The following is a 20757-nucleotide window of genomic DNA, read 5'->3' as shown; positions in this document are numbered from 1 at the left end:
ACAGGTGGGGGCAGACCGTGGCCTGCACCACCCAGGAAACCCCAGGGTCAGCACACCCAGTGGAGAGCTACAGACCTGTCAGAGCACCACCACCCTGCCCCTCCACAGCTGATCCTCCTTGGAGGGCGGAGGGTGGTGGGCAGTGGTCACAGCCAGTCCTTACAACTGACTGGCCTGGGTAAATTCCTCCCACTGACCTGCCAACAGCAACCAAGGCTCAACTACAAGACCGGGGTATATTCAGTCCACACGAAGGGTGCACCTCGAGTACCCACCTTGGGTAATAGGGGAGGCTGTGACACTGGACCCTACGGGACACCTACTACATTAAGCCACACCACCAAGACGCAGAGTCAAAGCAGCTCTACCGAATATATAGAAACGAACACAGGGAGGAGACAAAGAAATATGGCCCAAATGAAAGGACAGATCAAAACTCCAGAAAAAGAACTGAACAAAATGGAGACAAGCAATCTATCAGATGCAGAGTTCAAAACATGGTTATAAGGATGCTCAAGAAACTTAGTGAGGACCTCAGCAGCATAAAAAAGATCCAGTCAGAAATGAAGGATACACTAATTGAAATAAAGAACAATTTACAGGGAAATAATAGTAGAGTGGATGAAGCTGCGAATGAAATCAATGATTTGGAACATAAGGAAACAAATAACAACCAATCAGAACAAGAAGGAGGAAAAAGAATTAAAACAATGAGGATAGCACATATAAGCAGCCTCTGGGACAACTTCAGATGGTCCAGCATTCACTTCATAGGGGTGCCAAAAGATGACAAAGAGCAGGAAATTGAAAATCTATTTGAAAAAATAATGAAAGAAAACTTCCCTAATTTGGTGAAGGAAATAGACATGTAAGTCCAGAAAGCACACAGAGTCCCAAAAAAGATGGGTGCAAACAGGCCCACTCCAAGACACATCGTAATTACAATGCCAAAGATTAAAGATAAAGAATCTTAGAAGCAGCAAGAAAAAGAAGAAAGTTACCTGCAGGGGAGTTCCCATAAGACTGTCAGCTGATTTCTCAACAGAAACTTTGCAGGCAAGAAGGGATTGGCAAGAAATATTTCAAGTCATGAAAGCAGGGACCTACAGCCAAGAAAGCTCTACCCAGAAAAGCTATCATTTAGAACTGAAGGGCAGATCAAGAGCTTCCCAGAGAAGAAAAACTAAAGGAGTTCATCATCACCAACCCATTATTATATGAAATGCTAAAGGGACTTATTTAAGAAAAAGATGAAAACTATGAACAATAAAATGTTAAAAAAATACATCAACAATCTAATCTAAAACACAAAGCTAGCAAACAAGAACTTGAGACAGAATTGTGGGTGTGGAGAATGTTTTGATGGTTGCCAGACGCAAGCGGGAGGGGAAAATGGGTGAAGGGGTGAGGGGATTAAGAAGTACCAACAGGCAGTTACAGAACAGCCATGGGGATGTGAGGTACAGTATAGGAAACGGAGAAGCCAAAGAACTTACACGTATGAGCCATGGATGTGAACAATGGGGGGGGAGGGTTGCCTGAGGTGTGGGGGGTCCTGGGTGGAGGGGGGAAATGAGGACAACTGTAACAGCATAATCAATAAAATATAATTTTTTTAAATAAAATAAAAAGTAATGATACACCCTTAAGAAAATTCATGCAACGTGCCTGGCACACATAGTAGGTGTTCAATAACAGAGCAATCACTACTGTTATTGTTCTTATCACGTCGTAATTATTTAGGACTTTTCTAAAGATCTGTTTCTGAACCTGCATTTCTTTATCTGAGAGACCAAGAAAGAGACAGAGGCAATGTGTCTATAAGAGTTACCAATCACAGCTCACTAGAATGGGTCCCCCACAAAGGCCACTCATAAAAAAAAAAAAAAAAACACTCAAAGTCTGGCCGCTAAGTCACCGCCACCTTAACATTTTTCCTGCCTCATCTGCACGCAGCCGGCTGCTCTCCCAGGAGGGCCCCTGGCACTCGGCCACTCCGACTTCAGCCAGGGGCCTGCCCTGCTCCTGCTCCAACTGCAGGGTCACTCGGTCTTCTCCGGGGCGGCCTCACCTCCCCCCTTGCATTCACCCCATCCTGCGGGCCAACCTGCCGCTCCATCGCCCCAACTGCGCGTAAAGATGCCGGCAAAACCCATGCACTCCTTACGGCTGCCTCCTCAACAGAAATCCATGAAAGCCCACACATTCTCCACAATCACGATCGGACGCTTTTCCTAATGCTCGCTAGTCCCGTATGGAAAAGAAACAAGTCGAATCAAGGGACAATTCTGCTTCCTGTAGCCACGGCACGCATTCCCACACGGACGTCCACTTTTGCGCCCTGTAGAGAGACCTGGGCATCCACACCACCCCCTCCCGCAGAGCCCACTGCGGAGGCTCTGACCCATAACACTTCACCAGCTCCAAGGTGCACAGGAAAGGCTGGGCTCTGGGACGCATGCAAAAGCACCTGCAAATTTCCGACGGCCCTAACCATCCCCCCTTGTGCTGAGAAACACGTTGAAGAACTGCTTCAAACCCGTTATTCTTTATGAGAACTTACCTTCTGAATCCTATCATACAGACTTAGTCAAGTGTCGTGACTGATTATACTGAATATTATGAATTTCAAGTATGTTTACTAACAAAGATAGACATTCTTTAAAACTGGTTTTGCCTAATAAAAATCCGAAATTCCACTATTCATTAATTACTTTTGTTAATCACTAGAAAACTAAGGAGGAACGCACCCATGAGTAAAGCTATCTCTGAAAGAATCAGTTCATTTGAAAACTGCACAGGGTAAGGACCAGAAACATGCTGATTCCTCCATATACAGATGGTAACATTCATCTCTCCAACATTCTAATGGCTTCTACTTTAAAGAAAAATTATTTTCAATTTTTTTATTCCAGAGAGAAAAAGGGAGGGAGAAAGAAAGGGAGAGAAATATCTGGGAGAGAAATATCTACGAGAGAAACATCGACTGGTGGCCATGCACCCTGACCTGGGACTGAACCCGCAACCCAGGCATGTGCCGTGACCGGGAATCAAACCAGCAACACTCTGGTCTGCAGAACAACACCCAAGCAACTGAGCCGCCACACCAGCCAGAAAGGCATGACTTTCTACTTTTGAAAAGGCTCGCCTAAATTAAATGTACTTGTAACCTATGCTTGTCCACGATATTAAAATTATTTAATTATCAAGAAGTATTAAGAAACACAAAATTCAGAAACGATTTCAAAAACCTAGGTTAGAAAAGAATAGAGTCAAAACTAATTAGAAATGCCCACGACAACAATTTCTTTTTTTTAAAGGCATTCTTCCAAAAGCCTCTCGTGGCTTTTTTTTTTTTTTTTTTTTTGAGATTCTTCCCATCGGCACAGATCCACACTGTGGGATACCCATCCCCGACAAGGCAGAAAGCTCGCCTGCCTCCCGGTGTTATCTGTCCGTGTTCCATGTGAATCCAATTTCCTTGCATTACCTCTGCCCAGGTCAGGGATGAATGGCTGTCAAATTCCCAGTGGAATCAAAAGAAAGACCCTTTCTTCCTGAGGCAGCAAGTTTCAATTCACAGAGCACATGGCTAATCTACATATGTGAAGGTCACGGCACTTCAGTCAAAGAGGTTAAGAATGGAACAGCTCACGTAAGGGGTTGTCTTAAACATCTTGGCATGATGCCCAACAAGTAAGATTGTTGCAAAGCCATAGATAGCTTCTGGCAGCAGCAGGGGAAAAATATTTTGATCATGTGATGCCGCACACACTACCTAGTTTATTTCGTGTGTGAAACCTTTGAGAGTCCCTAAAAACCACCCCACGTGCAAATCAAACCCAGACTTCAGCGTTACCAGTCTGGCCACGCTGGTGTACCTCCCTCTTCGTAAAATGCATTTATTTGAAGTGTGTAGATGCACTGAGGGTGCAACTTCAACATATTGACAACCAGCTGGCTCAGATACCTTGACAGCTGATTACAACTCCTTTTTTTTGTTTTGTTTTGTTTGTCCACGTTTTTTATTGATGGTCATTAGGGTTACTGCCACACTCGAACTATCATAAATACAACTGCTGAGAAAATACACTTTAGTCTTTTGTGAATGGTCTTATTTCTCTTAGGCAAATTCCTATGAATGGATTTGTCAGGATCAATGAATAGATATACATTTAACTTCAGAGAAACTATCAAACCGTTCTCCAAATCGGCTCACCAGCTTCCCACACACTTGTCTGTACTGGGTGCTGTCGGTCCTTTCTGGTACAGCCCTACCACCGGGTGTGGGGTGGCATCCCACCGTGGCCTCTATGACCCCACTCTGATGTCCCTCTTCCTTCTGTGAAGTATCTGTTCAAGCCCTTTGCACGTTTAAAAAAAACTGGATGGTTCTTATTATTTGTTTTTCTTTACATATTCTACTAACAAGTTCTTTGTAAAATATACATGTTGTAAATATGTTCACCCGTCCGTGATGTGACTATTTAGATTCTTAAGGGCTGATGGCAACTTCTTTGCATCAGTTTTTGGACAAACCATGAAACTACTCAGACCAGGAAAGGGTGCTGAAAGAGCAACACTCTTTTTAAAGGTGTCTGAATACACGTAACAAACAAAACTCACCTTCTCCATGCTTTTCTCTCCTCCCTTATTAATAATATGGCAATGCAGAAAATTATAGGAACTTAATGCACAATAAAAAACAAAATTGCTTTTCAGGTCCTATCTTCGCTAAGTAACTGCAGATTAAAGTAAGGCTGCTGCAAGGCACGAATGCTTCTGACAAATGCCCCAACGGAGAAAGTGACACAGTCTTGCCACACTGGACACCAGGTGAGAGGCCACTCCTGGACACAGCGCAGCCCGGCCTGCTGTCAGCGGGGCACGACCTGAATGCTTTCCCCACTGGGCCAAAGGAAATGCAAGGGAGTCGGCACTAACAGAGGGGAAAGGGAAGGTTTTAAATACAGCAAAATCCTGACAAATTGGACTGTAACTTAACAGTTGCAGCTTCCAGCAACGAACAATAATCAACTACTTGTTTAATACATGAAGAAAAAAAAATTCGAAGCAAAAGACCCACTTCAAAATTGGACAAGTTGTCTGCCTTCCACGAATCTCCTTCAGCTCAAAATCTAGATTGCTGATGAGGCCAGAGTTACTCAACCCACATTTCTAATTAAATGCAATAGTAAGTAAAACAAAAAGATCCCACAAACTATCTTACTGATTTGAATCACCAACATTCACCCAGCAGTCTGAGGACATTCCTCCGTGGTGAACAATGAACAACACAAAGTTCAACCCTTTATGAACACTCTCTGGACACTGTTTATCTGGTGCTGCGCCCCTACACCAAGGGCACCCAAGGGCACCTACTGTTTGTTGATGGTGGTGAAATTCCATGTTCCAATGATCGATCTGAATTCCGCCTTATCAGTTAAAAAAAAACACTAAAAAACTAGAAAATGATAGAAAACATTTTAGAGATGTGATCAGTTGTGCCCTAATTTACCTTTCCTAAATACTCAGCAAGGTAAAGATTATCAGGCAATAAAAAAAAAAAAACTGAACTACATAGACCAGAAATAAGTTTTAAGTGTTAACTTATTTGTTCTGAGAAGACCAAGAGACTGTTAAAGCAGCTCACTCCTGATCCGTGAGAACATACAGAACTTTGTCACCAGGGGAAATGTGCCTTTCCTTGCTGGATGGTCCTTATAGTGTACTCCTCACAACCACCGTGTGAGTACTCCTTCCCGTGCCTTCCAAAATCAGGGAACGACACACCTGAGAGAGGTTTGGATCCCATCTTCACTAAATACTTGCGGAACACAGGTGGCAAACCCAAGGCCCCGGGGCCCAGTCCAGCCCTCCCTCCACCTCGTCTTATCCTCCCACTCCTCGTTTCTACCCGGCAGCGGCAGGGCCCAGCTCTCGCTGATAACGGCTGAGGAGTAGTTACGTGTGCACCGTCCTAAAGTTACATCCGGCCCTTTGGAGGCAACCGTGCGGCTGACGTGGTCCCCGGTGAAAGTGAGCTTGACAGCCCTGTTGTAGATCATTTAACCTCAGGGAGCGAAGTAACTTGCCCTGAGGCCGCACAGGTGGTAAACACCCCACCTTCCAGGTCCGCTAATCTGCTGGCCTCCGCTCCGGGCTCCTCCCTCGGCCCCAGCTGCTGACCCCACCCCCCTTCACCTGGGGAACCGCCCCTCAACCAGCTCCAGGCTGAAGCCCTGGACAGCTGATTTGCACCGAGCTTCCCTACTCCTACCCGGCCCCAATCTAGTCTCTGGGAGAGGTGTCCCTTTAAAATCCAAACTCCCGCCTGAACCACTTGCACTGTATTGTGGTAGCGTGTTCTCTTGTCCTCACTCACGGCCTCATCCATTCATCACGGTCCACCCAGGACCCTGTCACCGAGGGATCCATCATCCAACCCAGGGTCAAGCGCACAGCAGGCCCTATGCCGATGCCCCAGCTCTCCCTATGACGACACAAACTTGTAGTCCCAAAGTGCCCACACAGAGAAGACTGTTCAATATGGCGGAGTGAGTGAGACGAATTTTAATTCCTTCGTGCTAATGATATTATAAAGTCATTTTTAGCAGAAAAATCACTATATGACACCCAAAACAAAATCCAAATTCAGATCACTTTCTCATCAATGGCAGAGCACCTAGGAACAATCTCCAAATGCACTGACCTTCCACATGACATAGTGAAACACTGACAGAACAGATTTCCTTGAAACTGATGGGGCAAATGGATACACACCACCAAGAAATTTTCAGTTGGGATGCATTATTAACTAGTCTTCAAAGAGTTCTTCAATGATATACTTTGAGGGATACAGTTTTTCTGCGCAGAACTGCAGAAGAATAACGTAGCCATTCATTTTAATTTCCACTTAGTTAAACACAAGGACCATGTGATAATTCACCAGGGAAAATTACGGATCATATTATATTTACTCTTTGTATCTGAAGCACCAGGTGGTTCTCAGATTTGTTCATAATACAACTGAATTTTGCTCCTGATACTTTTATAAATCTCAGTATTAAAAAAAAATTATAAAAACTATTCTCTACATATTCGAGGCAGAACTCGGGCATTCAAAGACCTGGCATTCTCTGTTCGACTATTTGAGAGCAGCCTAGTAAACCGTAATCTTGCTAAGGACCAAATCTGAATCAGACCCAGAAGCAACTAGTGAGAGACCGCAAGTCCCCCACCCAGAGTCAAAAAAGCCTAGTTTTAATTTTTTGAAACTTGGTTCCTTTGCGAAAGTACTTCCCCTAAAAAGCCAGTCATTTTTGCAGATCATGAAAATGGGAAGGTCTAACAAGCGTAAGAAAGAAATGATTCTTGGCCAGAGAACAGAACGAATTAATGTTAAGGACGGCACATTAAATGGGGCGGCAGCCTGTTCCGATGACCGTGCACCACGGGCTCTGTTGGTAAACCAAAACCAGTTGATGGAACTGTGTCCCAGAGCCCCGGTCAGCGGAAAACTGCATCTTGTGAGGGAAATTACAGTGGAATTCACGAAGTCTGTGTATTTGCACAGGTCTCAGTTTATATTCACTGAACATGTCTGGGAGCTACTGTGTAGTTTAATAAGCTGTTCGGTGGTGCATAGCTGATGAGGCACTGTTTGTGAAAATGCAGAGCCACCGAGAATTGTGCAGCTGGGAGCAACGAGGGGTCACCTGGTTGAGGGAGGCGGGGACTCGTCCTTGACCACACCCTGACGTGGGGCAGCGCCGGGCAGAGAACAGAACCCGGGACCCCTCACCCCGCCAGTGGGAAGGAAGGAAGGTGGGCAAAGAAGAGGTGCCGGCACAGCTGCCAAAGGATTCACAGCAAGGACCGCAGTGATAACCCCGGCCAGCAGGCAACACGGCGGATGAGGAAACCGAGCACTGAAACGGACAAACGAATCAAGGTCTGACCTACTCCAAGTCACGGTCGTCCACTGTGTCAGATTCACATGCCGTAGACTCACATTCTCTCACAACTCCTCCTAATCACAGAATAGACGACTAGACAACAAACATGCCTCTTCCCTTAGAAATACGTCTGCTCCTGCAGAAAGATACTTGCTCAGCAGTACGGTAACAATGTTTTACATTTCCATTTCCAAGGTCATTTATAATTCATTGGGTAAAGTGACTTTATTATAAGAAATACAAACTGGAAGCAGAGAACTTAAACGGTATTAAAAAGGGTTTATAGTTTGACATCCACAGGTGGGGCGAACGGGGGTTTACAGTCTTTCATATGAAAAAAATACAATTCTTGATAAATAACAGCATAAGAATAAACTCTGTGTCTTGCATACTCACAACTGTAAACCTACTTTTGCCCCATCCCGCATAAATATAGGGTCACTGGATGTTTAAAATTTGCTTCATAAATTTCAGAAACTAGGTGCCAAACTCTGGACAAATTTTATAATTAACAATCATTTCAAAATCAGGCTACAAAGTACGCTGAGTGCTTTACCTGAGCGTTCGGATAAGATCCTCATCCAAAAAAGAAACAGGAGATGCTAAGGATTCCGCAACAGCCTCCACTAATCATCAATGCCTTGCTTTCTGAAAGGTTTATTTCAGGACCCAGAAGCAGTAGCTGAATTTACTCCTCAGCCAGCATACATTATCTAAACAGTTACCAAAAATACTCCAGCAATCTAAGTATCTTCCTAAATCTGAGCAGACTGTTTTAACTTTTTTCCCCCAACAGCCCAAGTAATGTAGAAAACTGAGATAAAGAAAAAGGACCATTCTATATAAATGTCAAACTGATTCTATTTTCCTTATTTTACTTATTATTCTCTGTAGTGGTTCTATGTTCTGCCCTGGCACAAGGCCAGGCACTGACTGGGAGAAATGTAAAAAGAGCCACCAGCTCCCATCAGCTACATCACAATAATCTACAATTATTTGTTTTGCCAAAATCCACTCCCCCGCCCCCCAAAAAAGCAGGCCAGCAGACTGCTGACCCACCTGGTTGTTATTTGCACTTTGTTTCAATGAGCCAGTTCTAAGTCAATGATGCCACAACCCCATGCCCAGGTACCGCGGGGGCGGCACGGGGGGTGGGGGGGGGGGGCGGGCGTGGGCAGCGGCTGACTGCCTGGACTGCTCACCAGAGCGGTAGCCATCCCTGCACCCTGGCCACTGGCTGTGTCCGGCCCAAGGCTGACTAAGGGAATGGGTGTCCAATAAATGTTTGCCAGTGGATCGTCTGGAGTAGATATTTATCTAACATACACCTCACTGCATACACAGATGCTAAATGTTTACACCTTAGGAAACAATTGTTGCTGCCCAGTATAAGGTCTCTAAATCACAGTTGGTCTTCTCTATGCCCTCGGTGTAAGCCGGTGTTACAGTATACGACTGATCACATAAAGGTGCGACTCTGTATCAGCATCAACAGCAGCTCAAAAGCAATTCCAATATTTCACACACAGAGAGTCTTTCACAAGAAAGACTATTCAAAATCTAAGAAGTATCCCTTTGCAGCTGCCTCTAAAATATAACTAAAAGGCCAATCATATGAATTTGGGAATTGTTCACGTACCAAGAATTTATGCAGTTTTGCAGAGGACTACAAATTAAAAACTCAAGGGGGGAAAGACAAATTTGGGGCTCAGAACAGTAAGAAAATGGACACGGCCTCAGGTGAACTGGTTGTCTGCTCTGGGTTAGGGGTGGTGTTATGCCCCAGCACTTAAAACACAAATAGAAAAAATTATCGCTGTAATTGGTTTTCAGTAATAGTAGAAAGATAAAACCAATAATTTTAAAAAGAGGCTAAAAACGCAAAAGATGAGAGAAATAAATAAAGGAAAAATGATCATGGTAACAGTTTATTTCCATTTCCTATTATCTAACAAAGTTCTGGGTTTCCCTCAACACAGTACCCCAAGGCTTTAGGCAAAAAGGCTTCAAAAAGCTCTTTTTAAACTTTTAATGACATAACTGACAAGGAAACACACCTAACCTGCACAACACAGATTTCAAAAAAGACAAAACCTAAGTCAATTACCCCAATGTTAGAATTAGGAGGGAATAATACACTAAAAACAGACAAAGCCCACGATTAGCGTTCCAATGGAACATTTGAGGAAGAATTTACTAATAAACTATGAAAGGGCAAGATTAATGGCTATAAAAATAAGATCATTTTGCTTACAGTGCTCTTTGATAACAGTTTTGAAGTTTGACATGATGAAAAAATATACCTTATTTCAAGTTAGGAAGATGAAGAAGTTCTGGAAATAGATGGGGTGATGGCTGCACAACCATGTAAATGTACTTAATGCCACCGAACTGTACACCTAAACGTAGTTAAAACAGTAAATTTTACATTATGCGTATTTTACCACAATAAGAAAAATACATATATATATAGTCTTTTAGCATCCCATTTTGTTTAAATGTGATCTAGGATTTTCTCCTGGATTTCACCAAACATGGCTTCCTTCCAGAGTCCCCTAATGAGGAATGGCTTCTCGTGTGCTTCTCAAGGTCCACCTTTCACTGGGGCCCACAGGAGATGATAAGAAGGGCCTCCTGCAGAAGCTGGTTAGCAGAGGCCAAACCTACTCCAGTTCCCACGGGCTGTCTGGCTGCGACAGATCTATTCCAGATTCTGCTGCCATCTACCTAAGAATGCCTCCCGGGAGACCAGGCATGCCTGAGATTTTAGGGTGTCAGTCTCTCCCCCTAGCAATAACTATCATTCAAGAAACAAATTCATTTCCTCATTAGTTCATCTGCCAAACTCAGCAGCCTTCTCATGCCTGTGGCACTGGTCCACTCAGAGGTGGGTTTGAAAACTGCCTGTTGGAGCCTATTCAAAGAAGTACATCTAAGGAAATAGTTTTCTTAGAATTACTCCAAGCTGAATTTTGACAACAGCACATTTGCTGAAAATGTACTGTGGAAACACGTACTTTCCTTTGATAAATAAATTCACTCAGTCCCTCGATCAATGTGAATTGTTAAGTTACAACTACTTAATATGTACATGTATATTAACAATTCCATTCATTCTGATGTTAGCATAAGGCGGAATAAGTGGATATTTAATGATACCTGGGCACCAATACCCAAATCATTCTCATCGAATTTCTAAGAGGGAAAAGTCACTGAAATATTCCAAGTTTTTAGATTAAAATTAATTCATTCAGTCACCCTATTAAGGCCAAGAGGGCCTCTTAGTCTTGTATAAATAGCCTCCGAACTGGAAAAAGCAACACTGCAGGAGAGAGCTGCGTGCCTGTCACATAAACACACGTGTGCGCCTCTCTATCTCCTTGGGGGGTGAGCAGCTTTGCCTGGTCCTCCCCCACAGCGCAGGGGACCCGCGGACCTGGGGTTCCTCGGCCTCCATCAGCACCCACGGCAAGTGTGTGGCCCTGCTCTCCCTGCCCTCAGAGAAGCTGCATGCATCTCCCGATGAAGGAAGAGGACCCCCGAAGGCGCCTGCCCCCAAAACCACCCAATTCCCAAAGGGCCGAGGACGCGGATGGGGCCCCTTCAATTACACACAGCACTGTAAAATGCCATAAAAATTTTGTAACACCCATTTTCAAAATGTAAATATTGCAAAAAAAAAAATTAATGGAATGAGTTTTATTAATATTCATTTTGAGTCTCCATAAATCTGTTGCCTTAAGTAACATACGACTGTTCTTTCGAACTTAAATACAAGCCTCAAATTTACAGATATACACACAGTCCAAAGTGAAAGTGACACAAGTGAAATATTAGTTCCTTTTCCACAAATGTGGATCAAAGCACACAGCTCCATTAACCGAGCGGTGCCTGGCTAGTGTGTACTGAGAAAAGAAAGCCTCTCTCTGTATTTAAGACACCCGGCAAAAAGCTAATACAGTTTTCCTCCGCTAATGCATCCAAAATGTACATCTCCAAATCAGCCTTCAAAATAAATGGCAAAATGTCATGGACCTCAACAAATGTTAAATCAAACCACTTTCTTCCCAGGAGAGGACAGGGTTAAATAAATGAAACGATCATCTTTTCGGGTTGCCTGTCATACCAATCCTTAACCTACGGGAATAAGTTAAGTTCCCATCACATCAGAAGTCATTTGTTTAGATACACCCCACCCCAAACTACACAGTAACAGAGTCCATTAATAAGAAATAGAACTGAAACCTCAACCCTATTCTCATACACCGATCTCTTTAAAAATAATATGTCTGTCTCATAAAATTACCAAATGAGTTTATATTAAGTCTTCCTCTACACTGTCTTCCCTTTTTTTAAAAAAAAAGGTCCTCAAACCAGAATTCATGCTATTTTTGTACCCACGTGAAGGGGTTATTCTCATTCTAACGAAGGAGCACGCTGTTTAGGGGTAGGCGCACACCCCTGACAGTGTGCAGCGGTGGGGAACACAGAAGGAACACAAAAAGCCTTCCCGAAAATTCTTCCTAAACACAGAGAAGAGAACGAAACCAAAGAAAAAAGAGGGGATAAGGTTCCTCATTACAGACCCAAGGTGAGACTACGCTGATCCCTCCTGTAATATACCTATCGACGCTGTGTTCATATAAACATAAATTGAAGTGATCGCTGTTTTAAAGAGTAGTTGCCATTAAAAAAAAAAAAAAAACTGTCCAAGTAAGTACACAGAAAGCAGGATCTCAATGAAAACAATTTTAAACCATGCATAATTTCATCCTGCATAACCGAGGAAAACAGAAAACTGTCGGCATTTGTATATTTTCTTTTGTTTTTTAAATGGTAGGCCTTTTTTTATGAATCCCAGTTGCCAACTCCCCATCTCCTCATGAGAGAGCAGCCAGCCAGCCATACCTCAGTAAATACACAAATTTAGGCCACAAAAATTTCCTCACAAGATTTAAAATATCAGGTAGGGTAAGATTTCATTGGCGGGAGAGGAAACCCAGAGAGCTGTTGTGTTAGCTATAATGTATCCTACACACATTTTTAAGAAATCGGGAACCAGCTTTTAACTTCCTGCTTTGTCAGCCAGCTAATCACTTTTCTTTTAATGGTAAATATGGCTCTTTTGGTTACATTGTATTAAATTCTGTAAAACTAAAGTTAAAGTAGCATTCATGGAACTCAGTACAAATGGAGACATTATAAAATCTTAGTTATGTGAGTAAATCTCAACATTCCTTCTGAGACTCTCAATCTGAATACTTCATCTCACAAAAACCCAAGATTGTATCATAAAATGGCTTATTTCATTTTTAAGAAGACCCTCCCCTTACAATATATGCATGTTTTGTTCCTAATTACAAGCAACATTTGCCACCCAACATAAACCGTTTCCTAAAATCAAAAATGAAACTAAATGTGTTAAAAGCCACAAGAAAATTTCATCATTTAACAACGTGATTTAATAGCGTTTTATGACCTATAGTTATGTAGTAATTTAATATTTTGGACAAATGACTGTTTCTTAGTCATTTACCATAACAAATACTAAGTAATACTAGTGCTCCAAAAGAAAAAATAATAAAAAGACACATCCCATGTTGTACGGTAAGGCACCAAAAAGAAATCTATGAATCTAGGTCATATGCCTGTCATTTTTCTTCCCCCTCAAAAATATAAAAGCTATTCCCAAGGGTCACACTGAGGACCTAATGGATTCACTCTCATTCCAAGAAAACAAAATACTTGAAATGATTGGTACCATTAAGAAATAATACTCTAAAGTAACACGAACCCACATCTGCTTCTATCATCCTTTCGTTTCTAGCTTACAAAGATGTGAATTTTAAACTGTCCCTTTAAAAGCACGCTGACAAAGCAAATCTTTTTAAAATTAATTACGTGGGTTTATTTACACAAGGTTTCTCTACAATGCTTTTTTACCTGTGCAAATCAAAAATAAAAATAGGAATCACAAATCTTCTATCAAGAATGGGAAAATCTATTATCATTAAAAGTAAAACTCCACTAAGTAAAGATTTGAAAGCCGTGGACATCACTGTCCTCAGCCTGAGAGTCACATGATTATCAGTTAAAGCCTGTCTTTCCATCACTCAGAGAAGTTTCTCCTCTAAGGTATGGTTATTATTAAGATACAGCTTTCTACATAAATGAGCTGAGTGAAAATATGTATTACAATCACTGTCATTACTTTCCAACAGATTAAAATATTTTAAATTTTCATAGCAATAAGAAGTCTATGAAAGAAAAATTATTTGGGAGAAACACACCCAACACAACTTGTGTGGAATACAGTTTCCCTAGTTCACTGGGCAAGCAGTTCACACAGAACCCACAACCCCAGAAATCTAACAAAATAATTAGGGGGGGAAAAAAGGTCCTTGGTGTGTTTCTGCAGTCTCCAAATCAGAAGAAAATATAAAATGATTCTTAGTATTTCACAAGACTATCCATTTTTCCCTTTTAACTAATTGTCTGCAAAAATTCTATGGTTTTCTCACTTCGTTTTTTTTTTTCCAACTATAATGTCAATTCTAACTAAAACACCTCATCCACAAACATCTTAAGATGGTCATAATTGTTAAAAACACAAATTACTATAAATGTAGCCTCACTCTTGTTATAAAGCCAATTAAATTTCACTAAAAGACACTGTATATCAGAATCTTGAAATTTTTAATAGCATAACTTTTCATTATACATTAAATTATAATGATATAATTCCAATTTTTCTCATAGTTTAATCTGTAAAGGGTACTTATAAAAGCTTAACAAAGCCGAAAATTGGTAAAAATCATTGGCTTAATTATTTTTCAACTGCCATATCCTCACCCGACAATTAAAGAATGTGATACAACATGCAATGTCCATGTTAGCATTTTCAAAGATCTGAATTTTGTAAATGCCCAACACTGGACACTAGCGTATTGTTTTTTATGTATTTAATCCTCTTATTGATAATATGATTCATAATCATTCAAGCTTTAAATAATATGCAACCTTACATCTGCTTGTAATAGAGCTCAGATATTATTTGTGGCAAGAATTTTTGTGACTGTACTGCTCAGCACTTCTATTTACATCAGCAGTGCTAAATGCCCAATGGTGAGAGGGGAGCCAATCAGATGGCAGATTAGATGTCAACTCAGAGGCAGCTGTCTGGAGACTATTACAGCCAGTTTACCTCCACAATTCAAATTCCAAACCTTGCGAAGGAGATCAAGTCAGTCTTTAGGCTCAGCCTATGAGCAAGGAACGGCAAGATTGCAGGACACTTCTAATGACGCTGTAGGACTCGGGTGACAGCGAATTAAAGAAAATCCAAATAAATCCGTTCCAAAAAGATCAATTTTCACTGGTCTGCTCTGTTCCTGGACTTGCTGAATAAAATGTATGCCTAATCCATGATCGAAATAAGTTCAATTTGCCCGGAATGTGTTCCTTTAAAACAGCCTATCTGTTGAAGGTGACTCCTTTCAAGCAGCCCATGAGCCAAATAATGGATTTCCTAACAATTCTCAGGAGTGAATCGATATATTTTAGAATACCCTACCTCCTCATCGTTGCACGTTGGGGTATTATTTTTGCTACCAAACATTCCCACTGAAATCGAGTATCTCTGAACGGCTGGGCATAAAACTACGAAAAGCACACTCGGCTGCCACAAAGCTAACCTATTTTTTTTCCTCCTTCACCTTGGAAGCTAAGAGGGAACGTGCTGTGGCTGGAGGTAGGACAAAGTTCCTCATTCTTTTCCCCAGTTAAAGCTCATTGTTGGCGCTGAGACGACGGGGTCAAGATTCCCGTCCCGACCGTAGCGGCCAGAGCGCCGATCTCGCTACAAAAGCCGCCCGCCCGTCCCCGGCGCCCACCCGGCTGCCAGGCGGCGCAGTCCCCGGCTCCGGCGCGCGCGGCTCGGGCCTGGGGTGGGGTGGCGAGGCGGGGTGCTCGGCCGCCGGCAGTGCCCGCGCCCGGCCCGGCCCGGCCCGGCCCTCGGCCAGACCCCTCGCCAGGCCCCCGGGCCGCGCGCTCGAACTCGGTGCGCGCCCCAGCCTCGGAGAGAGAGGCGGCCGCGACTCCAAAATGGCTTTGGGCGCCGCGCCCCCGCCTCCCCCGGCACGAGACGCGGAAAAGTACGCGGAAAGAAAGAAACTAGGGCTCGCGGCGCGCGCCGAGGCCGCCTCGGCGGAAGCAGGCCCGGCCGGCGCGGGGGTTACCTGGGATCTGCCCATGGTGGGGCCCGGGGTGCCGGGGCTCATCGCCGGGTGGCTCCTTTGTTGCGCGGCCGCCCAGGCCGGGCTGGCAGCGGTGTACTGGGCGCCCATGTCCTTGCCCAAGCCCATGCCCGCGGCCGCCTGCTGGCCGCCCGCCGCCGCCCCCGCCGCCGCCTGGGACTGTGGCTGCGACGGCGGCGGCGGCGGCGGCGCGCTGGGGCTGCTGTAGTCGGGGTAGCTGCCGCTGTAGCTCCTCATCATGGGGCTGGGCGAGGTGAGCAGCTGGTTGAGGGTCGGGGTGGCCCCCGACGGGTGCTGGTTCTGTCCGGCGAAGCGCTGGAAGCCCCCCGCCGCCGCGCCGGCGGCCGCCTTGCTGAGGCTCGCGGCCCCGCCGCCCCCGGGGCCCATCATCATGCCGCCGCCCTGCTGCCGGGGGGAGTTCAGCACCCCGTACCCCGAGGACGAGCCCCCATAGCCGCCGCCGCCGCCTCCTGCTGCTGCTGCCGCCGCCGCGGCCGCCGCCGCCACAGCTCCCGCTCCTGCTGCTGCTCCTCCTCCTCCTCCTCCTCCTCCTCCTCCGCTGCCTCCTCCTCCTCCGCCTCCGCCTCCGCCGCCGCCGCCGCCCGCGCCGGGCCGGCTGTAGCCCGGATAATGGTTGTACTGGCTGTTGGGGTACCCTTCGTGGGAGTTCTGCAGGGGGTCCATGCTGCTGGGGGCCCCGGCGGCGGCGGAGGCGGAGTGCATCATCCCCATCCCGGGGCTTTGTTGTCCGCCATGTTGATCAAAGCAAGGCCCGGCGCGGCCGCCGGGGCCGCCGCTCGCAGGGGCAGCGCCGCCGTAGTAATGATTAAACTCCGGGACGGCCGCCGGGCCGGGGCCGCCGCCGCCCCCGGGCACGGCGACTGGCGGCGGCGGCTGCTGCGCGCCCAGGGCGCCCAGGCCCGGGTGCTCGTACCGGCCGCCCGCCGGCTCCCCCATCTTGGGCGGCGCGTCGTCGTCCTCCTCGCCCGGCTTGCTCAGCAGAGCCTGGCCTGGGGGGTCGGCCTGGCTGCCCGCGGCACTGTCCTTGGCGCCTCCATGTTGCGGCTGCTCCATGTCGGGACCGGGCTGAGCCGCGCCGCCGCCCGCGCCGCCGAGGCTGTTGTTGTTGGAAATGGGATGTTGCTGCTGCTGCTGCTGCTGCTGCTGCTGCTGCTGCTGCTGCTGCTGCTGCTGCTGCTGGAACTGGTTTAGCTGCTGCTGTAGTGCGTGGTGGTGGTGGTGGTGGAGGTGGTGGGCATGGTGGTGGTGGTGGTGGGCATGGTGGTGGTGGTGCTGCTGGTGGGGCGGCGCGGAGGGGGCCTCGCCAACGGTTTTCAGTGTGTGGTTGGGGAGCAGCCCCGTCTCCATGGCCGAGCCCGGGCCCGACGCGGAGGAAGAGGAGGACGCCGCGGAGGAGGCGGAGGACAGCGCGGCGGCGCTTCCACCCTCCTTGAGAGCCGCCTCGGATCCGCCGCTCTTGGCGCTGTTCGAGCTGGCGGCGGCGGCCGCGCTCGCGTGATGGGCCATGTTCAGTTCGTGACGGGGGTGCAGGGGGTGGTGGTGCACACTGTTCAGGCCGTCGCCGCCGCTGCCCCCCAGCATGGGTCCCGGGGCCGCCGCCGCCGCCGCGCCGCGCGTCCCCGCCTCCAGGTCCCGGGCCCCGGGCGCCGGCCGCGGCCCGGGGGGCGCCCGCCGCTCGCCGCTGCCCGCCCGCGACGCCGCTGCCGCTGCTGCCCGCGCGGCCATGATCGCCGCGGCGTGGCGAGGCCGGGCGGGGGGCGGGGGGAGACAATAAAACCCACTTTTTAGTCCGCGGCCCCTCCTGTGCGCATCCACACGCCCCGATGGGGTTCGAGCGAGCCCCCTCCCCCTCCGAAGGCCCCGCCGCAGCCGAACCGGGAGTCACGCCTTACGGTCTGGGCCTGCTCCCGCTGTGTGATTTCACGGTGAAAGTTTTGAGTTCAGGTTTAAATGAAAACTTTTTTCCTCTCTAACCCGGATATGGGTAAATACACGACTGGCTGAGCCGATCGGGCCCGGCACGGCATGAGAGGGAGCCCAGCAAGCCCGAGCAACTATTATCCACTTCTCTCTGATTACTCGTGTGCACTCGCAAAACGCGGACTGGACTCGGCGGGCCGCCGCCGCCGCTGCCGCCGCCCTCCCGGTCCTGCGCCCGCCGCCCGCCGGGGCGCATCCTCACCAACACCCAGCGGCCGCGGCCGGGGACTGGGGCCGGGCTCGGCCGGCGCCGGGAGCGCGGCGGCCTGGGGCTGCTCTAGGCTGCACTTTCCCCTCGTGCCTCCGTCTCCTTGCCAACCGGGCGTTCGCGTGTTTGTTTTCACGTCTAAAAGGAACGGTACAAAGGTGGAAAACGAGTCTGACGAGCAGACAAAAGAGGGAGAAGGGCTAGGGAACAAAGTTGTCTGTTGGCTTCAAAGGTGACGAGGAGCCGACAGAGAAAGAAAATATTGGGCCATCTGTGCAAAAGCACTGCCTCTCCCAGGAGTTATGTAATTTTTCAGAATGTTAGCCTCTCTGCCTTGATCTCGGGCCATCAGCGTCTAATTCCCACAACTTCTTCAAACTGGGAAATTAGGAGAGTTTAAATGAAGGTTCGCCACAATCGAAGTGCACACAGCAAGTACTCAATAAATGTCTATAATTGACTTCATCTGCCCCAAAGATAATGTTAATATAGCTATTTTTAAAGCACCTTATGTATGTGTGTAAGCTTATCTGTGAAAGCTCAAAGTATTCCCAAAGGAGTGTCTTTCTTGCAATACATTTGTCTGTTCTCTCCGGAAAGGAAAGTCTTGGAGTATGAAGAGTGGTGTGTTATGCTCCAGACAGCTTGCAAATGGAAATTTAACTATCGGTGCCATAAATAGTGACAGCTAAGGTTTATCTCACACCTTCATAAATCTATAGGATGCCCTTCACCATATTTCAGAGGTTAATATCCACAATTAACCCTCCTGATAGGAGTTCATTTCTAACTAATCTGAAGCCAAACTAAAAAGTGTTATATTTAATAAACATAAGACCAATAATAACCGTTTTTATCTAATCCTAGAGTAGAAGTGTTTCGTGCTTTGTCCTTTAAACAAAACTGTTGTTATACCACTTTATGATGTTTTAAGTGTGTGTTGTTCATTTATCACCAAGTAACACCTTGAATACCTCCAACAGCAGGACTCCTTAAGCTAAGCAGTGGCAGGTGTGCACTCAGTTTTCATGGAGAGAAGGCTCTGAAGCCAGAGCTTTCATTTTTTTATGTGTGCAATATGTATGGCACAATTTTGGTAGAAGGTGGTTTTCTAAAATGATTTCATTCTTCAGCTTTTCATAAAGACTATTTTAGTTTATTTCAAGTGCAGCGGTTATATTTTGGTTTGCTTGACCAGCTGTAAATGTTACTTGATTCAATAGAACAGGATAGATGGGGAAAACCGGTGACTAATTGGGGGAGGGGCATCAGTGCACACCCAGGGGTCACTGTAGGGCGGAGAAACCACACGTTGGGATTCTAGGAGAACCACTGGAAACCAGGGTCATAGCTCCCTGTGTGAGCGAGAATAACAAACCTGTCAGGTGAATCCCTGCCGAATCATCAGTTTTTGCCAAGGGAATACTACATCTTTGTTAGCAAGACTTTTTGACGTTTTTTCTTGTGGATTTTCTCCCTTTAGATGGGCAAATACAGTGCATACTAATTATATGCATTAAATCACATAAGTTGAATGTTTAAGTTCTTATGTAAATATAAATATATGTTGTGTGTGTACATACATATATTCTCAAATCAGTTACATATTTATGATTTTAGACATTTAGAGTCAAACTAAAATATACATACAGGCATAAAAGTACTTTTTTTTTCAAACTGATAAAATATATCAGTCAATTCCTACAAGAGGAGCCACATTTCTGGCTTACTTTTACAACTAATTCTAAAAGGGAAAATGAGTCACCAACTTCAGCTCCGTCCCCTTTCCTTAAAAGACTATTTCATATAGAAAAATCGTGCAACTAAAAAATAAACAGGCATGTACGTCAAAATCTCCTTTGATTCCGTTTGCTCCAGCGAGTCATCCAGAAGACGGGAACCCGGAGACTGTGGGACCGAGGCCCCAGCACAATGAAGTCGGCCTGCTCTACAAGGCGACACATGCCAGTTCCTCCTCCCCGGTGGCAGATGCCACACCCTCACGCAGACAGAAGGCACTGCAGTCTGTGAGGGAAGCCGCCACACAAAGCCGGCAGGACCCGGTTTTGTCTTTTAAAACACAGAGAGAAAGCTCAAATACCTGTCTAAAGGAAGATATGTAGTCAGCTCCTATTGATTCGACTTACACTTTACAAACACCCCTTCCTGGGAAACAAAATTAAGGCCTCTTAGAAGTTGCATTTAAAAATCCGGGACTTGATTCACAAACTGGCCATCATCAGGGGTCCGTCAGAAAGTGATGAAATGGGTTCACGTCTCACAAAACTACAGTCTGAGCCGTAGATGCTAATTTCTACTGCCAATTGCCACCGTT

At 46.1% G+C, this 20757-nt stretch overlaps 1 protein-coding gene across 9 annotated transcripts in view; it reads right to left on the bottom strand.

Annotated features, from left to right (window-relative positions):
- The window catches only part of ARID1B (AT-rich interaction domain 1B), a 395667-nt gene extending 377146 nt beyond the window's left edge, over nucleotides 1-18521 (bottom strand). For 3 of the 9 annotated variants that reach the window (XM_045844119.1, XM_045844124.1, XM_045844125.1), the window contains exon 1: nucleotides 16196-18521. In XM_045844119.1, coding sequence (XP_045700075.1) covers nucleotides 16196-17959 — 1764 coding nt within the window. In that variant the 5' untranslated portion in view covers nucleotides 17960-18521. The remainder of the gene's footprint in view (nucleotides 1-16195) is intronic. The other 6 variants (XM_045844118.1, XM_045844122.1, XM_045844120.1 and 3 more) reach the window with 2 other exon arrangements.
- Nucleotides 18522-20757: the final 2236 nt, after the last annotated feature.

This window comes from Phyllostomus hastatus, unplaced genomic scaffold (assembly GCF_019186645.2).
Source record: "Phyllostomus hastatus isolate PE091 unplaced genomic scaffold, TTU_PhHast_1.1 phas_contig_40, whole genome shotgun sequence".
In the NCBI taxonomy this organism is placed as follows: Eukaryota; Metazoa; Chordata; class Mammalia; order Chiroptera; family Phyllostomidae; genus Phyllostomus; species Phyllostomus hastatus.
Note: the sequence above shows the minus strand (reverse complement) of the source record. Positions and strands in the feature narration are given on the sequence as shown.